General features: G+C 33.6%; 1 protein-coding gene across 2 annotated transcripts in view; it reads right to left on the bottom strand.

Moving 5' to 3' along the window:
- Window positions 1-13,294, bottom strand: part of LOC149801175 (kinetochore protein NDC80 homolog) — an 83,284-nt gene that overhangs the window by 66,618 nt on the left and 3,372 nt on the right. For both annotated transcript variants that reach the window (XM_089955205.1, XM_089955204.1), the window contains exons 2-3: window positions 7,651-7,887; window positions 5,020-5,125 (exon numbers count right to left, since the gene is read on the bottom strand). In XM_089955205.1, the coding sequence (XP_089811331.1) occupies window positions 5,020-5,125; window positions 7,651-7,886 (342 nt within the window). In that variant the 5' untranslated portion in view covers window position 7,887. The remainder of the gene's footprint in view (window positions 1-5,019; window positions 5,126-7,650; window positions 7,888-13,294) is intronic.

Raw genomic sequence — 13,294 nt, 5'->3', positions numbered from 1 at the left:
CACACTATACGTCAATTATGATAAATTCATGTACACTGCAATACAACGGTCCAGCAGAAAACAATGTGGTTTGTATCAGTTTAATTAATTAATAATTTGCTTTGATGTAATCTTTTTTATCAAACCACTGCAAAGTATGCTATCACAAGAGATAAATGAAAATAGTTATTACACAGGAATTTGTATTGCTAGCATTTCCATAGAAACAACACTCCCCAACCTTTAACGTATGTCAGCAGCTTTGCATGCCTCTACCCCATTCTCATGAAGTGCCTTTGAACACCAATACCCATTCTGCATGAAGGCAAGTTTGGACGCCTCTAAACCATTCTCATGGAAATATGTAATACTTACTTGCTATTCTTGCATTGCTATTTCTTTTTCTGGCACTAGTCCCCCGCCTAAGGACATTATTCCTTCCTCTAATTAGTAACTGGAGGTCAAGACAACACAAACCCAGTTTAATACTTATATTGATTATGTGCAATATTAGCAGATAAGTACTACAAAATTAGAAGCAGTGTTACCCACCAAAAAACCTACAAATAAATAACAGTAATACATTATAAGTATCCCTCATTATAAAGCGGTAGCTGGGGCCCATAACCACCAACTATTTTATGCACATAACCATGTTGTAGCAAGAACCATGGTATGTACAGAACCTCGATATAGAGAAAAGATTAGTATACCAAATCACAGCATGCGGGGAACATTCAAAATTGGTTGAATAAAGGTGTTTTGAAAAAGAAATAAAGATAACATTATTCTGGTCATGGAGTCTTTAGTGGTACCATGATATATCCCAAATAGTGTTATAATGATGGAGTCTACAGTGGTACCACATTATATCCTATATAACGTTACAATGATTGTGAGCTGCATACATGCCAACACCTGGCGAAGAAAAAGTGTAATCCAAGTGGACCATATGTATGAAATGAGTTATTTATCCCTCTGGAGTTTTAACATCAATTACTGCTTCAAGTTTTCGTATATAACGCTTTCAGCTTTAAAAAGCAACAGAGTCCCATATTGCATTTCAAAACTCTTTGTACCAGCTGAGACTACAAATGTTTTGCACACAAGTAGAGTACTAAGTGCTCAGTTACATAGCCTAGATCTGAATTCAGTTTTATTTTTGTTAATAATACTGAACAATCTCTCAGTCAGCATTAGAATGGTAAAGAACCAATATTCCTTTCATAACCTGACAAAGAGGAGGAAATTTATATCTTACAGTTATTGGGTCTTTTAGCTGGGAAGTAAGATGAAAAAAATCAACTCTGTCCACATGAAGTACATTGTCAGGTAGAGTGCCAACTTGATGCTTCAAGAGTTCTCCTTCTAATTTATCAGAAGCCTTTCCTGCAGCATGGGTGCATCATATGACAGAGACAACCTGCTTTGTACAATGATGGAGACATTTTTAAAAACATAGAATGCAACACCTTTATGAATTCCAGTCATCACTGATGCAGTATCAGCTGAAAACCCCCATACAGTTCTGCCAACTAAGGTTTATTCAGAACATTATCAATCAAATAAATACAACTGTTTTCTCCAGTGGAATCTACTGTTAATTCTGGTAATGAAATTAGAGCAATCTGACTTTGCCCTTTTCATTCTTAAAGTCTCTTACACAGACTGGGTACAACTTTTTGTCACAATCACTACTACTGCCTGTTGCAATACTAAACGGCCCAATTTTCATGGCTTCTACAATTTGAAGTGAAGTATCTTCTGCTTAACACCTAACAATATTAGATGATTTTGTTCTTGCACATGTACATTTCTGCAATTTTGGAATCGGGAAACATCCGTTTGAAAAAAGGACCAATGTAATCTTCTACCACTAGGTGTAGTCCGTGTTCTATTAAGAACTCGGTAGATAACGCCTCTGCATTTCTAAAATTCGTGTCCACAATCAAGTTCTGCTGTAAAAAAGAAGTTAACTTAGTACTGGAGTTAGTAAAACAAGCTATTTCAAGGTTACTTTGTTTTACCACCATAACCAATATTAAAATAATTTCCACGCAGCCTGCAAGAGGCGCGAAGCTACCCTAGAATGGAACGCTGTATTGTGTAATTCATGTATGTGTATTTGTCTCAGAAATGGTTTTTCATCTTTTCCTAATCCATCTGAAATTATTTGAATTTTTTTTTTGCTCTAACACACACAACTAGAATAAATCTGACGACTTTTAATGCCAGATACCTACAGACTGGTTCTGTACCAAATATGAATTAGAACAAAGAATCTGAGCAAAGATTGAAAGTTAGAAAACCAGTCTGTTCTCTCCTAACTAAGCCATACAGATGCTATAAATAGAAACCAAGGTCAAAAGTAGAAACCAGCATGTTTCTTGGAAATAGGGTAACTGCTATAAATACAACATAATATTGTTAGGAAAGTGCATTCAAGTCTTTGGACAAGCGTACTCTTATGTCGTAGTTACATAGATGCCGTCTTTTCTAAAATACAGTCTGTGGGATTAATTGGATGCTAATAAAATTGAGAAAACATATTATTAATTTTTTTAAGGGGGATATACTAAAACGCGTAATCCGAATACAGTTACACGGAAGGCGTAATTTAGTGAAAAAAAAAAGTGTAATGGTTGGCATGTATGGAGCTGATACCACAATTATTGCACGCTGAATTTGTCATCCTGATGAGCAAATGACAGCCCAAGATAAGCAGTGAAGTGAACTTACCACGGTTTTAAATAGGATGATGTTATATGCATACTGGGGGATGGCTTGACAACTAGTTGGGCTGATTCAGTTAGACAAAATCATATCATAAATACCTTAAGACTACAGTAACACAAAACCCAGTCTGATACTAACATTAAACTTAAGTTTTTAAACAGACGTTCTACACTAAGAAAAAAATCACATTCGAGCACATACAGTTAACAAGTAAACAATAACTGACATATGATTGAGATCAAATTGGTGAATCATACAAAGGTGAACTAGAGTGGCTATCCACGGTACACTACCATGCATTTTATGATATACCCCCTCCCCAAACCAAATACAGTGAAACCCCGCTATAATGTGAATTCAGATATAACGCTGTTGTGGCGTGGCTCCCAAAATTTATTATAGTCATTCGCAAAATGAAAAAAAAAAATTCTGCAAAGTACATAAAACTGTGTATAAAAAAATGTATTATCATTTTGGGGAAGAGACCGAGTATGAATTTGAATTTAATATGATCATGGCGTGGTTCCTGAAATTTTAAATACATATTTTTCTCGTACCGGGGTTGTTTTTTTTTTACGTACGAGAAATAGTGTGTAAAACGTTTATTATCATTCTGGGGAAGAGTTCGCATATGAATTTTTAATATAATACAATCATGGCGTAGCTTCTGAAATTTAACAATATCACCAGGTTCTTGAAGTGTTATGCAAAAAAAAAGAATTTTCCATGAGTAAAGTCAGTACGTCGTCCTTGTGATTGTCTTCAATTAATTCTGTATACAGTCGTTGCTCAAACAATAGCCAACATGTATTTCTTCTTTAACTGCATACACAACCAAGCATCAGACAATGCTGTGGTTGATAAAAGATTCTCACAATTTAATAAACATCGAAAAACGAAAGCCGTCAACATGTTTGCTGGGCTTGGCTGTGTTATTAGACACAATCAGTTGATTAGTAAAAAATGACCGCTTTATTAGCTGGAAATTGAAAGGGTATGAAATTGTACATGCGTTCAGCTTGGCTTCTGAAATTTATCAATTTCTCCAGGTTCTTGAAGTGGTATGCTAAAATAAACATTAACGGAAATGTTGCTTGTTCCTGATCCATGAGTAAAGCCAGTAAGTTGTCTTTGTGATTGTCTTCAATTAATTCTTTATACAATTGTTTATAAAAGTGACTCGTGATCATTGCAGGCCTACTGCACTTAGTTCTCGGGTTTTACATGGGTATGGTATTTGTTTATGACCTCATTATTAATTTTTTTTTTATATAAAAATATTTTACCGTTATGTGAAAGCTAGTTCACAAACACAAGTCGTTCTCTGCACTTTGCGCAATGATTAGCATAGTTGTTTTCACACGTTTCTTTCTATATTCACAAAATCTGAAGTAAAAGTTATATGAACGCTGAAAGCATGTGTTGATTGGTAATTATTCTTGTTGTAGTCGTTCAAACAAATAGGCGTACAAGCGTTAATTATTGGAAATTTGCAAAGGATAAATGTACATGGAAACGCATATGAGAAAACTTTAGCAGTATGAAATTTGTACTGACACCATTCATAGACCCTGGAATGTAATGAACCATACATGTGCTTCGTCTTTCTTAACCTAATTTTGCTGTTAATTTTTCCCATTGAATTCAGACACATAATGTTGTGTGAAAAAATTATTGAATAGTTTACATATGTATGCAATTATTACAATGGAATTACATATTTTATGAATTAATTTCAAGCCCTGACGGTACAATATCAGATGGCAAGTAAACGGTGTTGATATTCTGTTCATGCTATATATTAAACGTTGAATTCTGACACAATGATCTGGGAAAAAGTATTGAATATTGTAAGTCTGTGTGCCATTTTTCAATGGAATAACATGAAGAAGAAAAAAATACTTTGAAACCCCACATTACCGCGATCCAGTTGTGTGGACCCCAATTATCGAGTCATAGCGGGGTTCCACTGTACCCCATAAACTGTAACTAATGAGCTGTAACCCAAAAATCTTTTTGATACATCAAATACTCCTGCTAAGATTGTATAATTGAAGAAAAAAACCATAAAAGAAGTCAAAAATGTAAATGCAATTGCAAATTTTGTACACATGACTGGCAGATGGCAACCATATGGATAAATATTGTACCCAGTTGGGGGGGATTTTCAAGTAATTAAGGACAGACAATGTCATGAATAGACAGACATTTAGATGGAAGGTATCACCACACTTCACTTACACAAATCATCATTTTCAGTACAATAATGAGATAGGAAGAATACTCTCATAACTAGACAGATACCTGCAGGAGATTTTTAATACATTTGTGCTGGAATGCTTTGTCTGAGAGTGGTCGTGGATCTTTGACAATACCATTCCTCATACCTATACCACTTCCTCGAGATAATCTGGAATGAAAAAGACATGGCTGAATGAAGTGGGCCTGAGACTGCTCAATTGACTGACATGTTGCCAAAATGGCTGAATGAAGTGGGCCTGAGACTGCTCAATTGACTGACATGTTGCCAAAATAATTAATGTTAGCATGCTTTCTATAGAAACTTTTTCCAGTGTTGTTTATTGCATGTCATGAGTTATCAAGGTTTCTCCCACTTTTCTATCTTCAAGTTCAACCATAGTTCACAATACATCAGTATCAATTGTACAATGTTGAAAAACCTTTGTGCTAAAATGTTTTTTGTGTGTCAAGTTCACCAAATTTAGCCAGGCAGTTTCTTAAAAATAAATCATGTTTGTCCATTCTGAGAAACAGCCATCTTTGATGGCATGTCATCATCATTTACACAAATTTGAAAGAACTTGAGAAACCATTTCAAGTATTGTTTTATTATCAGCGGATATTTATGACAGCAGAACAGAATCATTTGCATAAATTTTAAAAGATCTTTGTGCAAAGATGATTTATGTCACTTTGGTGAAAATCTGTTTTGGATCAAGAAGTTTGTACAAATGTGAAAGGCCTAAATGAATTTTTTTCTGTACAATTTAGTCACATTTTGCTGAGTGGATTTTAGGTCATTTCAATTTTTTTGTAATTTTTATTTAAGTAATGGTGGCCAGATTATAAATTTGAAAGATCTTGAAGATTAACTTTTTTAAGGAATTTCTTAACTCTTTTTTTTTTTCAAGAATAAAAATATTTCTATGCATCAAATTTTGAAACCAAAGTGATTTGGCATCTTTTCCATCATCTCTACATCTGACAAAAATATTGGCATTGTCTCATATATCATAAACATGTTAATGCAAATTCTGGATCTGAAATGAAAAGTGAAACTTTTAGCAAAACTGTACGGCTAGATTCTCTGAGAGCTATCTTCTCCCAAATTCTGATAGGAGTAAAAATTATTGATTATTCCCTCTCCCCAATCTGAACAATTTCAACTCCATCTAAAATTAGATCAATCCATGAGCATGCTTATTAGGAATCACATCATCATTTTTAAAAATCCAGCAAAACCAACTATAATTCAAACACATTTCAGGGATGGCGCCAAGTTCTGCCAATGTCACAAATTGTGATTTTTTTCTTTACTTTTTGACAACAAAAGAAACCTTCTGATATTTTTTGGGCAACAACAGTATTTGGCTCTTTAAACTTTTATATACAGTTCAAGGCACCATGAAAGGAAACCACCACTCAGACTCTGGAAACAAACTAGGTAAACTGCATCATCTTACCATGGCACTCAGGAGACGAGGAAGGTAAAGTACGAGTTATAGTGCCGGGGTTAATGAGTTAATGTGTTCATGTGTTTTCATTTCCCTATTAAAAGCATCATCCCCTTGTTAGCCTCAGCAAGACGATAGCAGTCTCCAGCTGACCAAAGACTAAGCAATGTACAAGTAGTATTTAAACAACAATAAAGCCACATACTAGTGGCAACAACGAACATCTCAGTAAATTGTTTAGTGACACGTTTTGTTTACAATGGGATACAATGGGATACAGATCAAATGAGTATGAATTTTTTGTGTGCATATAAGTCATTTGTTTTCTAACAGGATGTAAATGATATATACATTTTCAAACATGTGATCAGTACTTGATGTCATGGACTTTTCATATACATGCACAGTACTTTAGCATTATGGATTCTTTTATGCAACTGTAAATTGTCAATACACACGTGTATTTCAGACTAGTTTTGTGTTCAATTAATCAAACTTTAAACTGTTTATTTTCGCTCAGTGTAAATTCTACTCACTGATGACAGGTTACCTCTTGCAAATTTCACTTGTATGCAAAATTTTACTTTTTTACCCCCATCCCCACCCCACACTTATCCCAACATCTACTTAAGTCGACAATATTACCCTGGTCACTGGGATATCAAGATAAACAAGTAGTACTTGATTATGAAATGGCAACAATGGTGACAAAATATTGAGGTTGGTGATTTTTTGGGACAACATTATTAATGACAATGCCATCCCTGACACATTTGTCAAAGCAACAAATTTCTACACAATCATATTGCCTCTTCATATGAGCCTTCTGACACCCAAATTGATAGGCTTCTTTCTTACCCAAACTGCAAACTATCCACAATGTTTGTAATAGTAGATGACTCGAGTTATTCTGCAGCAACAAAATATGTAACAGATAGAGGAGATAACAACATAAAACAAACTGTCATGTTACAGACATAAAAAGAGTATAGAACACAACCTATGGATAAATGCAAGTTACTTCAATTATCCTGGCATCTTGATTATGTTATGTTCTTGGATCTTATTCAGAAAATGAAGAGTGTTCTTCACTTAGAAATACAAGCAGTTGCTTTTCAATCAATTAAAAAATCTGCAAGAGTACTGTGACTCTATATCAAATTGAACACAGCGTTTATTTTATGTACCAGTATATCTGCAGTGGATTAAAGCTGAAGCATTGTTTTGCGGGAAAACTTACCTTGGGTTCTTTTTGGTTGCTGATCCAAATACGGATTTCCTGATCTGACCTCCATTCACATTTGTTGTACTTCCAAAGGATGGCCTTCCAAATGAGGAAGAACTTCCAAATGAGCTCTTACGACTGAGAGAAAATCCTGTAGACTGTCTGGGTTTTATATTGGATTCATTTCGAACCCTTAAAGGAACACAAGACAGGGATTGTCTTCCGCTGCCAGTGGATGATTTACGCATCATTCTGTTGGGAAAAAGGCATATACATGAGAATGCAGTGTCTGTATTTATGTATACAGACTTAACAACAAATATGACAAAATAGGACATCTGCTTTTGTTCATGGGCACTTTCCATTATGCGGTTCAAAATAAGAATTCCACTAGTCGCCTTTAGTGATCTAAAGATGATCCAAAATTCAACATTAGCACTCAAACAAAAGTACAGCATAGTCCACTTATCTATCACCTCAGGGTAAATTCCAATGTCCAATGGATTGAAGATGGAACTGAATACAGACCATATTTATTAGACAGAGAAAGCAACCTTTATGTCCTTATGTATGAATTAGGCATCCCATTATAAATCCATAAATATGTACTTATGCTAAAGTTAGGTTTCCAAATCACAAACATGTATTTATAATGGAGTTAGGTGTCTAAAAAAATCCACAAATTAAGACTTGTAACAACATAAACATCAGCATTCAACAGTCAGAATAAAACTCTGAAACTTAAAACTAAAACTTAAGTTTCAAACTTGAAATGTCAGGAAATAGAATTTTGAATGACCCAATAGAATTTTGAATGACCCAAGGCCAAAAATGTACTGGTTTTAAAATTAGGATAGATAGGTAGGGGATTTCTTTTCAATTAAAAAAAATATATTTAGATAAGAACGATTAGTATATATAATGTACTAAGCACATCAAGGAATATTAGTATATATAACGTACTAAGCACATCAAGGAATATTAGTATATATAATGTACTAAGCACATCAAGGAATATTAGTATATATAATGTACTAAGCACATCAAGGAATATTAGTATATATAATGTACTAAGCACATCAAGAAATATTAGTATATATAATGTACTAAGCACATCAAGGAATATTAGTATATATAATGTACTAAGCACATCAAGGAATATTAGTATATATAATGTACTAAGCACATCAAGAAATATTAGTATATATAATGTACTAAGTACATCAAGAAATATTAGTATATATAATGTACTAAGCACATCAAGGACTGGGCTAAACTGGCTGAATAAGATACACAAATCAATCTTGAAAATTTCTGTGGGAATATTTTTTTAACCCTGGGGAAAGAAAGTGCTGTGATCTTCAACAAATAAAAGGAATGGTCGGCCAACCGGAAACGAATCTTATTCTGGCCTTATACAAAATACTCAGTCCCAGAATGGACATTAACATCATCTGTCAATTCAAATAAGTGTGTTCTATACTTTACTTCACTAGACCCGCAGCTTATTTTATCAGTCTCATGAATTCAAGATAAGATGATAAATACTTTTACATTTTATGTTACTTGTTAAGATCAAAACCACTGTCTATTTAGTTCTAGGTCATTCAAAAGTCCTTTTTTCTTGACAGCTTTAATTTCTCTACATATGTTATTGTCTTCAATGATGTAAACTCTCTCTCTCTCTTTCTCTCTCTATATATGAACTTTTGTCCTTGCAAGATCAAGACTAATCTGCTCCATCAATTTATGTATCATAAAAGCCAACTGTTAGTCTGACAATCTTTGTTACAACTGTTGTTACTGAACAAGAAACATTTAATCCAAACATGTAATTTACTAATTAGTTAAATATTAATGAGTATGCAAATTTTTCAGGTTTGATTAACCACTATGAGGAGCAGACATTCTTTTGTAAATGGTCAACTGAAATATATATATATATATATATATATATATATCCCCAAAATTAAATGATGAATGCATCCATTGGTATGGACCATTGTGTGGGTTGTTCAAAGAGTAGTAACTGCAAAGCAGCATGTACTTGCTTGTAATTCCTGCAACGCATGAAAACAGAGTTTGTAATACCTATTTTACAACATTTTTGGTACCCATGCTTTGTTCACAACGATGGTTACGTTGTAGGACTACACACACCCCCATAAAACAAAAAAAGAAAGATATTTGTTTTTTGTATTATCACTTATTTAAAAACAACGCATGGATAGTTTAAACTATTTCATATTAGATATATAATATTTCTCTAGCTGTAGTCTATATTTTTAGATTCATCGTCTTCATTGCACTTATTGTCTGTCATATTTCCACTCAATCGAAATATAGAACAAGACTGAACTAATTTCAAAATTAAGACTATGTACAGTTACTATTTTAAAACTTTAAACTCTGTGTTCACAAACTTCTTTCATCAAAAATGATTTCATGCTGAAGGCTTCTTGTTTTGCCATATTAACAACAATTATGTTGTTTGGTGTTTTTTTCCAGCTGCTTTTGACTGTAGAGCACTGTATCCCATTGCATGCAAATTAATTTCCTTCTGGCATAATTTACATTTTGCAAAGCTCTCTGAGAAAGATCTCATAATCCAAACTTTATAATTTTCTTTGTCTAGCCACAGAGGCTGGAATCAGCAGCCAGCCATTTCAAAGCAAACAAATGATTCAAATTTAACTTATATCGTCGGAAACAGTTGATATGACTTGTAAATTTGAATAAAATTATGAAATTATTAACCTTTAATAAATCATGTATTTTGTTAAAATTTCTTTCCAAACAATATTGATGGTACACCATAAATAACAGTATGCCATGAAATTTCAATCAATAAAAAAATGTCACTAATGCTTACTTGAGGCAGCGCTATAATAACACAAATCAAATAAGTCTTTTTTAATCAAGTGAAATGTGGATTTTAGTTTGGTTTAAGTGCAATGATCATAAATACAATGCACCCTGTTGTATTCAAAAGTGAAATATGTCAAACTACTGAAACAGCTACGTCCACAAAAACCCAATTGTACTGACGGTGTTTTGATACCAAATTTACATACATATTTGTTGTATTGTTGCACTGAATTAAAAGCTGACCTCGTATTATCACATTAAGTGGTCTTTTGTATCAAATAAAGCGGGTGGAGTAAATGGAAAGTTAAAAAGCATACAAATCCATCCTGCATAAGAGCTAGCGGCCCCGGTCAAGAGTCCAGTCAACTCATTTCAAGTGATCTATCAAACACTGTTACAATTTTTTAGGGTGAACGGAATATAATTAAACTTAAATTAGCATACTCATTCACAACTGTGATCAAAGATAGCAAGACAAACAAACAAAATGAACACTTGATGACACAAAATTCTGTTTCTCAGATAAGTTTTATTAATGAGAAGCTAGTTACAGAGATTGCAGTTAATTTGTAATTATTGAATTGGCACTCTGAGATTTCATCACTGATGAGAAGTTTCACTATTACTTGCAATCAAATCATTGTGGCAATACTTTACAAGTAGAACAATTAAATTAATGACTTTCAACGATGATGGCTGTTTCACAAACTAGGTGTTTCCTTTTTTTTTCCTAATAAAAGGAATCTTGTTTGAACATGAATTTGAATAAATTGTCTGGTTCCCTGATTAGTATGCTCATTGTGTTGCATTCCACTAGAAAGAAAAGTATGGATCATACAGATCAGGAAACCGGACTACTCAAAAACAACATAAAGGAGTGATGTAATACACAAAGTTTTCAGTTACACATGACAGTTGTTGAAACCAGATGGAATAATGTTAATGATCTCTCAGCAGTCGGGCATCTTGAAAATAAAGGTTATTTTTTTTTACATCGAAATGAATAACTTGGTCAGAAAAAGCACTTCACTGACAATTATTCCCAATGCGATTTTAAAACGAGTATTCAGCCATTAAACAGGTCAGTTCACTTCCCCCACACCAGTTTTGTCCAGCAAGGTTGGCATTATTTCCTATAGTGCCCTCGCTTATAGTGCAGTCTATGTTTTTGGACCCTGCAGTGCGCAAGTGATCAAGAGAGAGGTGTGTGTCTAAACACTATACTTCAGTATAACTTATATAATCCGTTGATTAAAAAGAGACTGGTGTGCAAAGAACATATACTGAGGGATCAGCGTACCCAGTTTTAAGACCTGACCACACCAGTAATGATAGGAGCATTCCAAAGTAGAGATAAATGCTTCAAAATTACTGAGTATGCTCATATTTATGGTCCTACCATTAACTGATTTAGTGACTAATTTATTGTTATTGGTCACTTAAATAAAATGTAAAAATATTGTATGTTGTAATTTTTCTTGTCAACTGCTTACTCTTGGGATTAATGAAAGCATATCATGCAGATTAAATTAAATATTACTTGTTGTTACACATATTAATAGTAATATACCTTAATAAAATCAATATAATCTTGAACATTTGGCACCTTAAATGTCATCAAAAAACTTCCAGACAAAATTGTTCATTCTATGGACTTTTTTCAGGTACTAAATTGGGTTGAGAATATTTACTGCTGATAATAAATAAATATAAATAAAACATTTAATTACTGTCCATATTGAGAAAAGGAATAATAAAGGGCAAGGACTGGCAAAGTTATAAAATTTTATACTAGAAAAATAAATACTTAAGAATTTGAAACATTTATTTTGTCACATGGACCTATCAGGGCATTTAAATAATGACCTTCCAAATAAATATGGATGTATATGAATCCAAATAAAGCGAATACTTGCCACTTAAAGGTATGTAGAATCAAATTCTTAAAAAAATAACTCATTACTGAAATAGTCGGTGTTAAATGCCTACATGACCCATGTGACTTGTACTATAGATCATCAAGGCAGAACAATTTAGTATACATTTACTGGCTAAAAATAAACCTTTAACATTCTCCAACTGTGTCTGCATAAACAGGACTAATGACTACATTAAACCATGTGTTTTCCGTTGCTTTACATGGCGTGAATCACTAGTGATAACAACGTAACTAGAGGGCACTTCAGTGGGGCCGAGTGCCACTATCTTACTTTTTTGTACAGAGAGGGTAGCCCTCTTTATGGGGCTCCCATTCTTTTAACTTTGCTTGCACAATTTCATGAACAGCGAGAACATTTTACGTGATAACCTGCGCAAGGAAACCATTTCACTTTTCTTTTAAACTATATGTTATTGATAAGAATTTGATATGGCTCAGAAAATATTTTATGAAAAATCCACAAAACGTGGGTAATTGACCTATCGCCAGTTATCAATCATTCTGCTCGATTGACCAATCAGCAAGCACTATTATACACACCTCCAGACACTGTTTACGTCCGCCATTTTCCTCCGACAAGCTGCTTCTGTCGATATCGACTCAGCTATTGTATATATTTACAAATTTCGCAACGGTTCAGAGAAGTCGCCCCACTTCGCCTGGAGATGTCACCCCAAGGATCATATATAGTAATTCTGATATATAGCCACATGGTTAAGGCTTTATTTATTGTTGTTTTTCTTCAACTTAATAACTTATTAAATTTATAACATCTGCAATTTTTCAACTTTTCCATTTGGTCAACTCCGCTTCTGTACTTAACGAAAAATAAGTCTTATCTGTCCCTTTTGC

Source organism: Sinohyriopsis cumingii, chromosome 4 (assembly GCF_028554795.1).
Source record: "Sinohyriopsis cumingii isolate HCF-2022 chromosome 4, ASM2855479v2, whole genome shotgun sequence".
NCBI lineage: Eukaryota > Metazoa > Mollusca > Bivalvia > Unionida > Unionidae > Sinohyriopsis > Sinohyriopsis cumingii.
This window is presented reverse-complemented; position numbering and strand designations above follow the sequence as displayed.